This window comes from Takifugu rubripes, chromosome 20, assembly GCF_901000725.2.
Source record: "Takifugu rubripes chromosome 20, fTakRub1.2, whole genome shotgun sequence".
Lineage (NCBI taxonomy): Eukaryota > Metazoa > Chordata > Actinopteri > Tetraodontiformes > Tetraodontidae > Takifugu > Takifugu rubripes.
Genome location: NC_042304.1, coordinates 3,365,444 through 3,382,369, shown reverse-complemented (window position 1 = coordinate 3,382,369; position 16,926 = coordinate 3,365,444). Strand labels below are relative to the sequence as shown.

The following is a 16,926-nucleotide window of genomic DNA, read 5'->3' as shown; positions in this document are numbered from 1 at the left end:
TGTTGAAATAATTTAATCTGAGAATTTAGGATTAAGACACACACAAACACACTCAAACATACAACCTGAGCATTTTCCAAAAGGTATATTGGAACCAAGTAAATGAACCTCTGAGAAAAGCTACTGTTTAATGATAAATAAATAACAAATCTTTCGTATTAAACAGACCAGAGAACAAGAACAGAAAGAAAATCATTTCGAATGTTGAGAAATGTGGCATTTCTTTAACCTCAAGCAACGGTTCCTCCAGGAGTCGTCATCTTTAGCACCATCTCGGCTCAAACGCAAACCATTATTCCCTATTTGAGCCTAAACGGAGGAAAAAAATATAGGAGTAATCAGTTTGTCTCCCTTCAACATTGATTGAAATCACTGACTCGCAAGGATTTCCCATGCACGCTTCACTTCCCCCCCAAAAATTGTACAACATCCAGGCCTGTGAAGATGTTGAATATTTTAAATCCCAAGATGAACAGAGGAAAGAAAAACAGCAAAAGTCTACTCATTTAAATCACAACCTAATGGCGTGCTGCACTTTTGGCTGATTTTTTCCCCACTTAGAGTTCAGAAAATAATGATATGGAATTTAAAAGTCTGATTTTAATCCGCTGTTCGCTACTCAAAGTGACAAAGATAAAGAGATATCACTAACAATTGCTATAATTTGAGTAAAAATATTATATCAGTGGGTTCAATCGGACTTGTTAAAAGATTGGAACGTTTTACAAGCATCCTAAAAATCAAATATACAAAAAGGCATCTGAAAAGGTTGTGTTGCGTTCAGGCAACATGAGGGTTGTTTGTTCCTGGAGTGAAGCTGATTTTAAGTGCACGTCCCACTGAGAGGGAGCCTCGCGCCAACAAGAGGGCGAAGCCAGCGTGTGACATGTGACTGAAGTTCTACTCACACCCGGAGCAGCTCAGCACTCGAGAATCTCCTTAAAACCGCTGAGTTTTCCGTCTGCCTGGGACAACCCTGGTGCGCAATCTCAGAGAGACGTTTACCCAGCGAAAACAAAACCTTCAAACCAGCAATAACGCCGACCAGATTTCCTCCGAGAGCACCGGGGGATTTTTTTTTAAAGCATTACCCAAATGCCCCGAGGCATATCAAATATGAATACGCCTGGATCGATCGGAGTGGGCGAGCAATCAGAGCGCTGCAGTCTCTTGCTCAAATCTAGGCCTGCATCCTGCATGGGCCCCAAGTGTGCAGGCGCCATACGCACCTACGCACGCTGTGCACGGAACCGCATGTGCATCCATCCAAAGGTATGGTTGATGACACATTTTTGCAATTAGAAAGTTCAGTGTCTGGTTTGTGGCTTTGAGGGCTTCATTATTAATCTAAAAAGAAACATGAATAATGGAAGGACTTTTAGAGGCGCCTTCTTTATTTTCTACTGTTTTCACAAGCTGAATCACTTCCTCTTCTGGATTTTTAGGTTGAGAGTGTGTGAAGTGGTTCAACTCAGTGCAGAAAAGCCACTACTCACTACCTTTACACACACAAAACAGTTGTGGTTGCACGGAAACTTTAAAACCGCAGCTAACGTGCTAAAGCAGAGCATCTAATTACCCGGGTTTCTGTATAGCAGGAACCGCCCTGCCCACTTACCCTAACCACTTAACCCACTCATGACCTGGTCCATGTGAATCACTGGAAAAATCAGGACTCAAAGCGGAATAAGTGTATAATCACGCCCAGAATAAACTGTAAGCTTGTGCCCGGCGCTTCTTAACAAGTGCGATGTAAATCAAAAAAAGATGGATACATCATTCTAACGTAAAGAATTGTGGCCTGACCCCTCGCAGGCGTTTAGGGAAATAAATTTACACCGTCAACCCCCGTGAGGAGTCAGAGGCAGGTGCTTTAGTGACACCGAGGCGAGCACCAAGGTGCTGGCCTCCCCGAGGCTCTGTCTATTGTAATAATAATGTGGGATTTGCTCACACGCACTTGTTCAGCAGATTTCACACTGGTTTGACAAGTTAAATAGACAAACAGGGATCTCTTGGTTGTGAGGAGAAGCACTGATTAACATGGAGCGATGAGGGGAATAAAGATTCGGAGGTAAAAGCATTTTATCGCACCCCCATTTCTGCTCACCTGTCCCCCCCCCCACACACACACACTAGTGTGGGGATGGATGCAAGGAGGCCAGGCTTGTGCAGGACACAGCTCTTTTGTTGCAGAGGCTTATTCATTATTCACCTGTTCTGAAAAACAGCCTGCAAACCAACTGCTCAGCTGTCATCGAGCAACAAGGCGCGGACACAAATTATTCATGAGTCAGCAATGGAAAGGGAGGAATGAGAGGAAAATAATAACAAGAGACACCAGAGGCTCAGCCGTGACCACAACACACACTACAGAAACTGCAGGCTGAGACGCCGGCCGGCACACACAGCTCTCATTTTTCATATCCTCGTGGAGCCGCTGGGATTAGAAAAGGAATGTAAAAGACTTTTAACCCAGGTGGTGGAATATTTATAATGTTGCTTATTAACCTTTATACTCACCTTTTTTTGTTCTAAGAAGTTTTACTTTCCCATTATTTTTTTAAATAATATACAATGTGTTTTTAATAAATAATCAGAATGACTTGGAGCAAATAAAATTCTCGGATTTTTAACTTAAATGAAGTGGATTTAAAAAACCAAACATAAAAAGACTCTTAATGCTTTGTTGTTTACAGGTGATGCTTTTATGCTTCCTCCTACTGTTCAATAATAGGGCACGAATTCCTGAGCCAAACTTGGGCGCCGTGTTTTGGAGTCAACACGAGGAGCGAGATTGTGCAGCGATCAGGTGGTGACGCTGTTGTATCCGATTACCACCCAGACTGAAGGGAACAGGGGGTGTCAATCATCACGTTTCAACTGTTGGAACATTTGGCTTTTAATAAAGATTTACGTCAAATTAGCACAGGTTTATTAGGCAAATAGCCACACATGTCTCATTGATCAGCACAATCTGCTTTGAAGCATCATTTAAAGGCCCAAAATAGCTAACGGCTGCTTCATGTGCAGGCTAAAGCTACTAAAATGTCTACGTTTAGTCTTCATCTTTTTTAGGATTTGCTTTTACCGTCGGTTCTGTGGGATCCCCCTGCTCCGCTTTTGTTTTTTAAAATCTGGCGTCTGAGCAGCTTCGCTGCTGTGTGTGTTTGTGTGTTTGTGTATGTGTGCATCTGTTCACATGTGTGTGATAATAAGACTTGAACTGAAAGTGTTGTTTTCACTTTTCAGAGTCCTTTATAATGGCCTGTCCCAAGGTGCCGGTGTGTGAGTGTCACACACACACACACACACACACACGCACACACCTCCGGTAATATCAGAAAATGGGAAATGAGAGCCGACATTCTTCTTTGGCTGCCTTGAAAGCTTTCCATTAGCTGATTCTGTTCTGAGGGTCTGGGGCCCTGAACAGCATGAGTCCACGAAGGGCTGCTGATAGTGGGTGGGGGAGGATCGCTGGGGTGGGAGACCCACAGCTTTGATGAAAGGGTACTATAGTCCGCTCATTTAAAGACGTGTTTATCCGCTTAATCGAGCATTACATATCATTGGACCATTTGTATGTGAGCCTCAACGCAGGAATACGCTGAACTGGTGCCGTGGTCCGAGTCCCTTGTCCTCCACATGCGTCCCATCCTTGTATATCGAGTAGCTCTGCGAGTGGAACCTGTGCACGCTCCTTCTCCGTGTCAATGCTCCAGCCTTGTTGGCCTGGTTTAGTCTTTTCTAAAGTCGTGTCTCGTGACACATGAATTCTGGAGGTGACATTAAAAGGATCGGCGCTGGCTAAAAGGCTTCGTAACTACAGATCCTCTTCTCTTTGGGGGAAAGGAAACATGTGGAAAGCAAATCTTGGGAAGCTTTCTAAGCTTTATGCGGATAACTGACATTCTTGTTCATTTATAAAAGGTTTTGCATCAATGACAGTTTGGCGTGTGGGCAAATGCACAAATCCTCGGCAACTATAGCTACTACAACTTTGTTCTTTTTAGACTTTGTGTAAGTGTTTTAGTTTAAACAATAATGTTTTGACAAATGTAAGGCTTTTTGCAACTAGCTTGCTACCAGAGAGTTTAGATTTGTTTCAGCAATATCAGTCAGTAATGATCTAGTTTCTTCCTGTTGAGTAACTTGACTTAATTTAATGTCAAACTGAAGTGAACATTGCACAAAAACAACCCTGTGCTTGCACGCCATAGCCCATAAATAGGTTTGAAATCCTCACTGGCAATAGCTAAATATTTTTGTATTCATATTATAATTGAAATTATTAGACATCTTTCATTTAATCTCCATTGGTGGTTCAATCTTTTTGTGTGAACAGCCAGGGGAACATGCTTCACGAGAGTTTGAACAAAGCAGATGCAGAGCACATGTTGTTGGTCTGTAGCCTGTATGTTAATGAGGTAGTTAAACATGTTTTACACCCCTGACAAATACAGAAGAAAACATCTTTCATCCACCATTAGCTATGCACGCGGCTAACGGTCTGCGAGCGAGCGCAGCAGCACAGGATGTTCCAAGGTGATACAGCCGTCCCCTTAAAGAGGCCTGATTGCAGCTATGAATCTGCCTAAAATATTCATAAGATCCATTTCACACGTGTTCCTGTGCCCAAACAGCAAAGAGCGGCGCGATCTATAAGAGGAGCAGAGGAGGCAGCAGAAAATAACAAAGATTTATTCTCAGCCATGATCAAATATTCATGCCCAGGCATTCAAGTAAAGTTACTTTTTGTGTTCTGATTTAATGAATGATTTGAGCAGTGGCAGTGCTGCGAGGCACAGATGTTGGGTTTGCTGAAGCCTGCACTAATGCCCATTCAGGGGTCTGCGTGGTCATGTGTCAGACTGCAGCAGGATCAAAGCAGAGTAACGCCATTGTGTGCGCGGTGCAGCGGGGACGGACGGGCAGGTCGGTGAGTGAGCGCCAGGTCTCCGCTGGGCTGTGGTCAAAGGAGGAAGGCTGATTAATAATTCTTACCCGATTCCTCCAATAATTAAAAAAGAGGCGTGGGGGTTAGCCCAGCTACAGTATTTAAAATGTTGACCAGTTAAACTTACAGGGGAACCGCTTCACAATAGGAGCGCACGAGGCGCGACGGAGCCACAATGGCAAAGGAAATGGATCATGGCCGTGCAGGACTCTCCCATTCTCCCTCTGGCATCCTCTAAAACATTAATGACCCCAAGCTGAATCTGATCTGACCTTTTTTACTCGGCGCTTTGGCTTTGGCGGAGATATAATACGTGCTCATCGTCAGATAAAGCTTCAAAGTCTAATTCTCAGGTCAGACAAGCCGCACTAAAAGGAGGTGACATTATCAGCGTGGGTGAACTGACCGATAAAACAAAACAGGATTCTGTACGAAGCTTAAACTGACCTGCATCACAGATGTGAGCGGGTGGAAAATACCAGGAGACTTGCGCAGAGGGCCAAGCAGAAATTCTAACACACGAGCGAACACTTAAACAGATAGAGGCGGCTTAAAAAACGAGGCTAAAAGCCTCCATCACTTCCAACGAGACACTGGTACCCCTAATACAGTGTGTCAGCATCTTTAAAAACCGGGGAGCGGAGCGATGACAGAATCGTTTTGACAGCCAGTTCACATGTAACATCTCCGATTCGTCCACCCCGGGGAGTTGCTGAGCAGCTTTACTGGGCGGCTGGCGGAGGGGCCACCGAGCCCTGACGCGCCACTTATTGATCAGAGTCAGACAGGGTGTCAGTCTCCACAAGCCTGAGATACAGCAGCCAAGCAGCGGCGATCTGTGTCTATGAAGGCGTCCGCTCTATGTGTATTGATTGGGAACAACTTGACACTGGGTGCTGTCATCAAAATGCCGATTCACAAAAGGTTGTGCGGGCGCTGGTGAAGTCGGTGCGATGCGTGCAGTATGGATTTGTTGATGCGGACCAGACAGATGCTGTAGGTACAAGAAGAGACTGAGGCATCCGGCCCGCTCCTTTGTCTCTCCCAGGGAGCTTTCATCTCGGAGCACACGGGCAGATAAAGCAGCTTTACGCCACGTTGAAAGATAGAAAAAACAAAAAAAGCCCGAACGAATGTTCGTCAAACAAGTGCTGACGCCCACGCTGTGGCCGCCGAGCCCCTCCCTATATTTGTTCATTAGGGGCAAAGCTTTTACAAAAAGGGGCCAAGGTCATGGATTTCCCTTGTGAGAGCACCGTCTCCATTAACTCTCGCTACGCTGGGGCGATCTCTTTCAAAACAAAGATATTCCACTTTTTCCTCCGCATCCAGGGATTCAAAAGTAAAACAAGACATTCTTTCGCATAAAAGATTGAGTCAGTTGGTCACCATGTCCCCAAATGTGTCTGGTGGTACAGACAGAACAGCAGATTGTGGTCGTACTAAGTCAAACTGATAAATGGCTGCAGTGACACATTTGACAGCTTTGAACACTTTTGGATTTCAATCCACTTTAGACTGCTGAGACAAGCTGGCAAATTGGGTTTTATACACAGAAGAAATGGTGTCGGAGTATTTTCCTTCTTTTGTTGAGTCAAAACTCTCCTGAATTAAAAATATCCGAACACGAGGAGCAATCAACTCACAAACCGTAACGATCATTTTAAAAGCAAATCTGGGCTGTATATAAAATGTCTTAAAATCAAATTCAACTGGCACTCAACCCGGCAGTGAAGCCGAAGCGGGGCCCGAGGGAGGGGCTCTAAACACAGCAGTTTTTCTTGACAAGCACAGCGGGGCCTGGGGAGGTTTCGGGGCAGACAGGAGAGCTTGCAGCAGTCTGTCAAGGCCTCCGGGGGAAGCTGACTGGATAAATAGTTCACTTAGAGGCTCTTGCTCTCTAAGAGGTCACAAAGGAAATGTGGGATGGAGAGAGAAAATGGGGGGGCGCTTTATCCCGCTCTCACAGGACCGCTGCCTGTTTGTATACCAGACTGCTGCTCCATAAATACTGCACAGCTGAAATGACACCAGCACTCTAATAGTCTTATTGCTCCCATTGCTTTTATTAAAATCATAGTGATGACGACTGCATGTTATGATCTAAAGAAACCTGCAATTTCAGACTTGTCACTCTCACACCGTAAAACCCAACTGAGTTCTTGTTGTTGAGCTAAAACTTGGTTGGTTGTTCTAGTAATATGAAGGTTGTTTTGACCCTGGAGTTCCCTGCAGTATGCAGCCTCTAAGTCTACGTAAATAGCATACATGGCCCACAAACTACAGCCAAAGCTGTCTTTTTGGGGGGCTCATTGAGGTTTTTTGATCATTACGATATGACTTCCATGTACGGTTTTGTACCACCAAAAGAAGCACATCTGAAATACCATTTAAGAATCCAAAAATGTCAAATGTTTTCTGTCAAGTAATTTGTCCCTGGCGTCCCTGGTGTCCCTGGTGTGTACTTATGCTTCTTTAAACATTCTTTCGCTTTATCTTTTCCCCCTGAAAATGTCCCGACCGTTTGATGCGTGAGCAATCTTTACAACAATACCGCTCCTCAAATACCACAACGTGACTTAATTTGATTGATTGCCCAACCATGATGTTTTTATATCCCCTTTTCCACCTATTGCACCCTACACTTGGGCCATATGAATGATACAGAAAGGAAACTGTTCGGGCATTCGTATGGATGTATGTTTTGCTGTAATAAAATGGCATGTACGGGACTGGACTGAGACTGAGGGTTCCTGGTTCAAGCCCCGGTACCAACAAACCATGGAAGGTATTCCAGTAGTAGGTACCAGAATAACCAGAGCTCTGCCACGGTGCCCTTGAGCAAGATATTGAACCCCTTAATGCTCACATAGGGTTCTGGATGAGCTGGAGACTCATTTCGGTGGTGGACGCTGCCTTCAGCCATATTCAGCTATGACAGGCTCCACTACCCCGCCTGTGACCCTGGAATATAGAATGAATATAGAATGAATATAGAATGCTGAAACACATGAGTTAATAACACGTCTGTGTAGAGAATCTATTTAACAAATGCTTTTAGATTTTGTTGACCTTGGCTGTCTATCTACAATAAAGGCAAAATAGAATATACACCTTATTAGAAATACTAGACGTGTATTGTATGTGGGCAGTGTTTATTTTTAATGCAAACTACTTTTTCTTCCATATTTTGTAGCAAGTTTGTTATGATAAAAGAGCAGAAATTCAGTTAAAAATGTCACTACGACTCTACTAGGAATAAGTAAATAATGATAGATAAAAAGTAATAATACAATAAAAGAATCCTAAAAGAATTCTGATCATTGAGCAGATTAATCTGCCTGGACAAAAACACAAGCTCCAGAACCAACAAAAAACCCACCACACATTCAACAAAGACCACAGCTTTTGTTGTTTTCTGCACTCCGAGGCACTGACAATATAGAACCTCATCGGCCGGCAATTACTAATAATTAAAAATCAGTGACAAACACGGCATGAACAGCAGTCAGCCTGTTTGCTTTGGGCCTTTTGTCTCTCCTCACACAGCAATAGAAAGAGCCCGCCTGAAGAGCAGATGTTGGCTAAATCCGACTGTTCAAACAGGCTTATATCCCTATTCATCTAAAATCAGGACTTTGTAGGAGCTGAAGCAGGAAGTCAGTGATTGTACTTCTATTTTGTCACATGTAAACAGACACACACCAATGCTGAGGGAAATCTATGCATTTGAAACCTTTGGGTTTGCACAGATGAGCAATATGTAGTCATAATGCAATCGTGGACAGGCGTTCTTAATCCCTCTCTCTTCAACGAGCCAATCCATTGAATTACAGAGAGTAGACAGCATTAAACTCACGGCTGAGGGGGATTTATTGTCCCTGTCAAATCATATTCTTTCACTAAGACCTAAACTAAGAACCCAGCAGTCATTCAATAAGTGCTATAAATGGATTTCTCATACATTTGAGGTGAAATGTCTACTAAAATGCACAATTACAGCCGTGTGCTCTCTGCTGGGTACAGACTTATGTTTCAAATCCACCCGCTCACAAAAAATAGTTGATCAACTACCAAAAAAAAAACCTTACAGCCCCAGAATGTTCAGTGTTTAATGCTTCTGAGACTGTCCCAGACAACAAACCTGATCACATGTGATGACGCATCACTTCTTCTACGAAACAGACTCAGTCCAACACAACGATGAAAGAGACCCAGTCAGCAGGAAAAAAAAATCAGTGAAATTAGGAAATAGCTCCAAAATGGCACTTTCAATCATGCAATTTTGGGATTTGAATTATACGTTGCACACAGACCCCATAAATGCACATTATAATCCTTTTAGATACTTTAACTCAAGCTGCACTTTGCAAAATGAGTCACCAGTGAATATGAGTGAATATGTGAAACTTGCTGTGAGGCTAGTTTCAGTTATTTATGTCTTGAGGGTTAAAAGAATTCAGTTCAGTTCTGAACCGAAGAAGCTTTTTTAATAGAAGGCGAAACGTTTTTGAAACACTAACAGAACCCCAGTTGAATTCTTTTAAGCTCCAAGAGTCTCCAAGAGTCTCTGAGAACATTCATTGCCGCGTAATTACTGTATTTTCACCAATATAAAAGTATTTTCAGTCCTCTTTAAAGCAGCCTACCTAACTCAATACTGTAAAACAACTGACTCATTCAATAGTTCTATATAACATATGAATACTGTGTAGTTCTAAGCAGTGCTGATGGGCCCTCCCCTCCTACGGGGAAAGGAAGTGCAGTGCAGCGAGTGGGTCGGGTTGACTTCTGTGAGAATAGACGCAGTCAGTGATCTTTGGATAATTAAACATAGAACACCACCTCTGCATTCATTATTTCACAGAGTCAAGTTTTTATTTACCTCGAGCCTTCCAGACAGCTCCACATTTGACCATACACAAGTGCTTTGGTTTAATCCTATTACGTCAGGCACAAAGAGAGCTAAGAGGTTTATCTTCCTCACACTGAATCTCTGCCTCTCTGGAGCCATCAGAACGTTTGGACAGCGACATGTGGTCATTCTTTTAGTGGTGGTCACCACTGCTGTGTGTTGAATATAAAAAGATATATATATCTAATAGGATTGGCTGTGGGGGGACATTAATGATGAATAAAGAGCAGTTGAACGCCACCATCCAGAGATGGGTAAGTCAACAATATTCCAGAACTGCAGTACAGCCGTAGAAGAATTAAACATCATGCAGCAATGAGATGAGAATATATTTACCTGTAACTTCACCCAATGGCTACAATATTATTACTTTTGGTATTATTATTGTAAAATGGTCTGCTTGTTTTCTGTATAAATTGAAGAGTTGGTTTGAGTCATTTTAAAAACCAAATATGTAGCTCACATCATTTTACTTAGAAATATGTCTTAAACTCTCATCTGTACACTGACGTGCAGCAAAATCTGAATTTGGAACATTACATTACTCCGTCTTCCTCCCACAGTGAAATTCAGACTGGAAAATTGACTACCACTATACTCTAAACCGACCTTTGAATGTGACCAGCCCCTCGCCCAAAGGCAGCTGGGATAGTAACCAGCCCCCGGCAACCCCGCTCAGGGATCAAGTTGTTGATAATGGATGTCCATAGTTTCATTTCATTTCACATTTCATAGAAGAAGAACCTATTTCCTTACAACAATCACAACAACGAAGACAACAACTACTACTATAATGAAAATAATAATAAAGGGTGTAACCCACATTAAAAATGCAGACGGGTATGGAATGCTTCAGGCTTTGGGTGATGCTTTATGATGTAACTACTTTCATTTGTATTGAAATGTCAAGCTGAAGCAATGACACTGACCACCAACCTCTGCTTTCATTCTGTCTTCAGCAAAGTACTCCAGATGAAGACCTGAAGCCTGAAGACTACCTGGAGTTTAAAAGGTTGGGGTCCGCCTGTCTTGCCGAAGGTGCCAGTGCACAACTGCAGCAATTCCTTGAGGATAAGATGAACCAGGTATTTCAAGTTGACTTGCAACACATCTACAGAAAGACAGATGTTCTTCACTGGTATCATCACACCTTATTCACGGGAAGTCACAGGACTCTGATAGTGCTAAGCTGTCAAACAGCTATTAAAAGCATAAAGGCAGTCACACTGCAGCCTCCAGAAGTGAACAGAAGCCTCTTTTCCTGTGACCGAACTATGGTAAAGATCTACACGCAGCCTGCTGGCCCCTTGACCTGGAGGTGTGGGCAGAAAACAAGCAAATATTCAGTCAGATTTCTCGCTCCACTGCTAACCCTCCTTCAGTACAGCGCTAAGTGCCCTTGTCTGTCCAATCCCTCCACACGTCTCCCAACAGTTTTGTGTACAACACTTTTAGAAGCACATGTCATTTCTAATTCTCTCCTCTTTCTAAGCGCAGAACAGTCTCAAAGGGGTTTAAATGATTGATTATCAAACAGGAAGTCCTTTGCTTGGCACCAGATAATAAAAAAGGAACATGCAGGGAACTTTGGGCTGCACAGAGCCATTAGCTGTGCAGATTAGTGTAGCCTTGTATGCACGTGTTTTGATGTTTCCTGTGATTTCAGCTTCATGAAGGAATACTCATATTTGCCAAATTACGTTATTAATCACATCTGACTTTTCTAATAAAACATGTGAGTTCATGTTTGCATGAATATTTTGTATTACACTCAGGGATTTGTACAGTCTATGGGTTGTGCTCTCCTGGAACCTCTTTTAAATGAAGTGGTTAGAAAAGAGAAGAGCTCTCATCACTGCCAGGCTGCCATCACACAGCTGACCAGGGTATGGTGATTACTCAGTCTGTGATTACTCAGATACAGAGACATTTGAAAAGCAAATAGTTTTTTGGTAAATTACTGGACTTTAATCAATCAAACATCCAGTTTATTATTATTATTATTGTTATTATTAATGTTATTGTTATTATTGATGTTATTGTTATTATTGATGTTAATGTAATTGTTATTATTATTATTATTAGTAGTAGTAGTAGTAGTAGTAGTAGTAGTAGCAGTGACATTTGAATAAATGTCTACTATTTTGCTGCTGTAGATTTGCAGTCCAAATGACCTTGTGCATAACTTCCTTGAGATAATTGAAGATATTGGACCAAGTGCTATATCTGAGACCATCCTAATAGTCATTCCGCACCTTCAAGCAGGTAACATAAAATATTAACTGCAATATTCTCATTTTTACACACCTCATCAAATATTTACCACAGAGACATGGTACTTTTATGTAGCTCTGTCTCCCCCTGCTGTCCATTAATGCTAACAACAGCCTGGTGTCCGTCAGTGCTCTTTCGACTGCAGGACAGACAGGCAGCCAGCATGGGCTTGGTTCTGTCCGGCCTGCAGAAGCAGCTGTCTCGGCTGCCTGTCCCTTACAGCTCCCAGCAGGAGGAAGCAGATGAGTATGGTCTGTGCCGCTGCTGCAGTGCCTTGGCTGCCTTTATAAAGCCCTTCACAGAGGGAGTCATGGTGACGATGACGAGTGGAAACCCTGCACATGAGGAAATGAAGACGGAGCTTCGCAACTTGTAGGTTTTTGTATTCACATTTGATTTTTTTTAAAAAAAAAAAGAAACAACTGACATTTTCAGTTTAGGTACTCCAGAATTCATTATGTTTTGCTTATTCTACACAAATGTATTCATTCACATATCTAACCCCCCCCCAGCCCCCACAAAAAAATTAAAAATTAAATGTAATAACAATGAAAGTTGTAGGGTTATAGATTGATGAACCTGATCTCTCTGCAGCTGCATGAGGAGCTTAAGAGACCCTTTGCTTGATGCTGAACTGAACCAAAAGAGAAAATCAACCTTGTGGCACTTTGCATCAGAGATTATGGTATGGAAAATTCTCCTTCCTTCCTTGTCAGGCAAATCTTCTTTCCATATGACTTTCCATCTTTAACGCTGTTGCCCGGCAGCGGACTCTTCATGCAATACACGAGTCCCTCTCAGAGCTCCTTTTCTTCGCCTCTCTGAGGAAACGCACCAAGACTGACAACATCCAATCCAAAGAATCCACGGCTTGCGTGGCTTATCTACTGTTTGTGCAACGCATAACAATCGACAGATTTCCCGCAGTGTTTAGGTGAGATTCCATATCAAACATTTGATCAGACTCCCTGCAGATCAAACATCTTGTCTCCATCTGTTGCAGTCCCGTGTTTGTGCTTCAGTGCAACATGGAACACATTAGTCTGCTACTTAGCAGGTCTGGTAATTACCATCAAATTCAGAGATTTTCTTTTCCCCTCCTAACAATTTCATAATATCACTTTGTTTTTCAAACAGCAAAAAGGAGTCACATGTCCTTAAAGGAATGGTGAGGATGGCTCAGATATACATCCTGACAGGCATGATCTCATAAAACAGACCAAACGTGTTTCTAATGGTCATAACTGTGTAATAACCAGGCACTATATAAAAAGAGCTTGGAGGACATCCCAGACTGCAGTATTCCTGTGAGTCTACTGGAACTGCAGAGCGTATATCATGCTTCACAGGTGAGTCAGTAAGGAGTGAACTGTGATGTTTACTGATGCAAAATGGTGTATTTACATAGGCTATGACTGCTGTCTAAAAGTTCCATTTGTTATACCTGTAGTTATATGACTAAATAAACATCAAATAAAGCCCGATGAACAATTTGAAGCATCACTGCAAGCATCACATCTGTGCTGCTTTAATATTCGCAGAACCTTCGTCGGATCCTGACAGACTGCCCACTGCAACATTTGGTGAGCATGCATTCATACCGTACTGAAGGAAGTGGTTGTCCAGCTGTCCAAGAATTGCAGATTGTTTTCTTTCTTTGGAAACGACTTTGGACAGAGAGAATCAGGGCTGCAGGTTTTTCAGCTTGTCATCCAGAAATTCAATGCTGAAGCAAAGCACAAGTACTTCAGGTGGGACAGAAGTGTGTATTTGTATTTTACATATAGTATGTGTGCACCTGTAGTGATATTTGGTTCATCTCAATGATTTCTCAATGTAACTTTTACATTACTTTAAAACCTGAACCACATTTATGCAAATATAACGGTATGTTGATGTTTTATGTTCCAGGTGCATGTTAAGAACCAGCAACCACGCAGGACTGGAGGGTTACATTATAAAGAACATCAGAAATCAAGTTGAATTTTCCATTCAGGTGAGGGAAAAGATCACTTCCAACTCACGTGAAGCTCTGAATTAACTTTAACGTGATGTCACATCCTGCCCAACGCTCTTGCAGTCAGGTCATGCCTGTGCATGGTTCCTGGGAGAAGGACTGGTGTCCTTGTTGGGGCTGGTGTTGTGTCTGCCACAAGGCGCTGACACAAATCTGCTCAACAATATGGACAGGTGAGGGAAATTCATCACTATGAATGCAGACGTTTGCAACCTAAACTCAAACAAACCTCTGGCTACTGCGGCTATTTTGTAAATGTTACTTGTAAACCAATGCTTTTTTCCTATCCAGGGTAATGGAGAGCCTTAATCTCATACGGTATCTTGCGCTCAGAGATAACATTCTGAGGGATGCTGTAAGTCAAAATAACCATGATTGAACTATTTTATTTATGGCAAAAACTAAGCAGTTGTTCCTGGTACCTGCAGGAAGGGGTGTGGGGAGAAGTATCCAGACTCAAAGACAAATATCTGACAATTCTGCGCGTGTGCATCAGCCTATCAAGAACCTGTTATTGTGCAGAAGTAAAGTCACTGAGGGAGGGTCAAAAACAAAAAGCAAAGGGTAAGAATTAGCTGTCAGTTTCAAAAATGAACTCCCACTCATCTTTGAAATATCTTAAACTTGTTCTCATAGAGGCCAAAGATGCCACCAGAGCCACAAGACTGATGAAAAGCATGAATGTGAAACATAGCAAAGTGTCGAGCATCTCTCCGGAGGTTCACTACCAGGTACAGAATCTTAATTCCCAAGTGTTTATGCTTTCAATTTGATCTTTGCATCATCAGTAACTCAGCTTGTCTCACATTTCAGGTGTTGCAGAGTGCCTTGGTGACCTTTGACCTGATGGAGAGTCTTATTGTCCGAATTGAAGAGATCGCCACGGAAAGGCTGAAAAAACCCCAATTAAACTGATGCCACTTTAAATATTTTTCTCAGACGACTGACAAGTACGGCATATATTACTAAACTGTTTTATTGACCTTGCCTAGTCACAGTGCAGCTTATGCACTAATAAAAACCTCAGTGCTTATAAACTTACATCACATTTACAGCATGTCCCTTAACATCTCCCACACAGGACTGCTTTCAACGATGTGAGCTCGAGCCAGAGACATTCTGTTATAGATGATACCGGCGTACGGCTTACAGGTGGCCTGCAGACAGATGACAGTGAGCCGACGCAACAACACCTCGCAGGCGTTTCAGCAGTTAATCACCACCTTTGCAATTGTCAACATTCCTGTGAGGATGTCCCCATTGTTTCTCACAGGCAGGATCTTAAGTTTGCTGCCGAAGAATCTGGAGAGGAAAAAATATATCTCCTTAGTTTATAATACAGGAAATACTGGAACTAACAACTGTCAAATTGGAGAGCACATGGAATTAAATCGGATTGTGTTTGTGTGTGTTAGAACATCACATCATTATTCTACCTGTGTTGAATCGCTGACAGTATTTCTATCTCTTTTTTCCCAATAAATGGGGTGATTAGAAGTAGAAAGCTGTTCCGGTGAACTTGTGCAAAACTCTTTATTGTCTCAATGAGCCCGGAATCTTCTATAGAACCTGAAATGTCTGCAGGATCTATCAGCAAAAAGGCCGTTCCTACGGACAAGAGAATCACATCATTTATATCAAACGTCTCAACAAACACATACTTACACAACAAGAATAGTCTTGTATAATAAAATGAATCAAATCAAATATAGAATAATCAGCAAATACAGTTAAAATGTGATTCTTTTAAACACAGACAGTTTTGGTATTAATCAGCATTACTGCTTTAAAAAAAGCACAAATAAGCTCTTAACACATGGGCACTAAATCAGATGTTTAGATATGTGTATGTTTCGTCGTTTTGTATTTTATTTTTTTGGGTTTTATGGTGTTTCAGACTGAATGAAACACTAGAAATTTACCTGACAGGGGAAAGATAAAAGCTCCAGCCTCGATGCTGTGTGAGAATCTGATGCGGTGTTGTTGAGAGATGAGCTTCTGGCTTAAATCATGCTGCTAGTTAAACAAAATTCATGTCAGTTACGGATATTTTCAACACTAAAATTCTGTATCAGCTGTACTTTCACCCCCTGACGACACTCCAGACATTTTGTCAGTGATACCCTGGTAGCTAATAAGCAGATAAACCCTAATTCTTTACGTTCTAACTAATAATATAACATGAAAGTGATTTTAAAATAAAATCTTCTTCGGGCTACCTGGAGGGATGTACTGACTATAATTGTTGTTTTCCAGGCATTTTCTTGCGTCGCCATTGCCAAGAACTCGAGAAAAAGTAACATTTATGACGCACTTGAGATTTGATTAACCGCTAACGACACTTGTCATACTAAACAAAGCCGCTAGATGGAGCTGACGCCCCACGTTCAAACCATTTAGGTGTCGACTTGTACAGAAAATTCTCTACATCACTAAACATTTGGTGTGGGGGGGGGGGGGGGGGGGGGGGGGGAAATCAGGATTGTAAAAAATTCGACATGAAAAACCAGTTCAAAATTCGTCCACTTAAATAATGCTGTCGAAAAAGAACCAATGCCATCAACAGTCAGGCTAACAGGGCGAAACACTCAACCCGTCTCAGTTCGTCAACTTCGAACCAATCAGGTTACGCTCCACTGGTCATGTGACACCACCATAGGCGGCTGAGTAGGACGATAATGTAGCCGGGGGATATATGGTTGATTCGTCAAAAGGCTGATCACACAAAGTCCCCTTCAGTAGCTCATTAAACGAGTACTA

The 16,926-nt window shown here is 42.3% G+C and overlaps 2 protein-coding genes across 5 annotated transcripts; one reads left to right on the top strand and one right to left on the bottom strand.

Moving 5' to 3' along the window:
- Positions 1-67: 67 nt before the first annotated feature.
- On the bottom strand, positions 68-16,610 carry LOC115247163 (uncharacterized protein C1orf146 homolog). Of its 3 annotated transcripts, XM_029827789.1 has the most exons (6): positions 16,386-16,610; positions 16,089-16,182; positions 15,603-15,774; positions 15,390-15,468; positions 15,209-15,323; positions 68-309 (listed from the first exon to the last, which is right to left on the bottom strand). In XM_029827789.1, the coding sequence occupies exons 1-5, from the start codon at positions 16,467-16,469 to the stop codon at positions 15,216-15,218; spliced, it is 537 nt and encodes a 178-aa protein (XP_029683649.1). In that variant the 5' UTR covers positions 16,470-16,610; the 3' UTR covers positions 68-309; positions 15,209-15,215. The 3 variants fall into 3 exon arrangements, with proteins under 3 accessions (XP_029683649.1, XP_029683648.1, XP_029683650.1); XM_029827788.1 differs by lacking the exon at positions 68-309 and having other exon boundaries at positions 15,126-15,323; XM_029827790.1 differs by lacking the exon at positions 68-309 and having other exon boundaries at positions 15,126-15,323; positions 16,089-16,179.
- On the top strand, positions 667-16,094 carry glmnb (glomulin, FKBP associated protein b). 2 transcript variants are annotated; one of them, XM_011614595.2, is made up of 19 exons: positions 667-1,272; positions 10,835-10,960; positions 11,651-11,761; positions 12,032-12,140; positions 12,278-12,521; positions 12,744-12,834; positions 12,917-13,083; positions 13,153-13,206; positions 13,287-13,317; positions 13,409-13,498; positions 13,691-13,732; positions 13,827-13,900; positions 14,061-14,145; positions 14,230-14,339; positions 14,458-14,521; positions 14,595-14,730; positions 14,803-14,897; positions 14,980-15,116; positions 15,248-16,094. In XM_011614595.2, exons 1-18 carry the CDS (start codon positions 1,096-1,098, stop codon positions 15,079-15,081), a joined length of 1,908 nt encoding a protein of 635 aa, XP_011612897.2. In that variant the 5' UTR covers positions 667-1,095; the 3' UTR covers positions 15,082-15,116; positions 15,248-16,094. The 2 variants fall into 2 exon arrangements, with proteins under 2 accessions (XP_011612897.2, XP_029683646.1); XM_029827786.1 differs by lacking the exon at positions 667-1,272 and adding an exon at positions 10,082-10,129.
- Positions 16,611-16,926: the final 316 nt, after the last annotated feature.

Bases quoted from the DNA above. Each gene is read 5' to 3' on its own strand.
- glmnb (XM_011614595.2), top strand. From the start codon at position 1,096: ATGCCCCGAGGCATATCAAATATGAATACGCCTGGATCGATCGGAGTG. The intron at 14,522-14,594 runs GTAAGTCAAAAT...TGGTACCTGCAG, and splicing joins ATAACATTCTGAGGGATGCT to GAAGGGGTGTGGGGAGAAGT. The intron at 14,898-14,979 runs GTACAGAATCTT...CTCACATTTCAG, and splicing joins CTCCGGAGGTTCACTACCAG to GTGTTGCAGAGTGCCTTGGT.
- LOC115247163 (XM_029827789.1), bottom strand. From the start codon at position 16,469: ATGTTACTTTTTCTCGAGTTCTTGGCAATGGCGACGCAAGAAAATGCC. The intron at 16,183-16,385 runs GTAGCCCGAAGA...TTGTTTAACTAG, and splicing joins TAGTCAGTACATCCCTCCAG to CAGCATGATTTAAGCCAGAA. The intron at 15,469-15,602 runs GTAGAATAATGA...TTTCCTCTCCAG, and splicing joins CTGTCAGCGATTCAACACAG to ATTCTTCGGCAGCAAACTTA.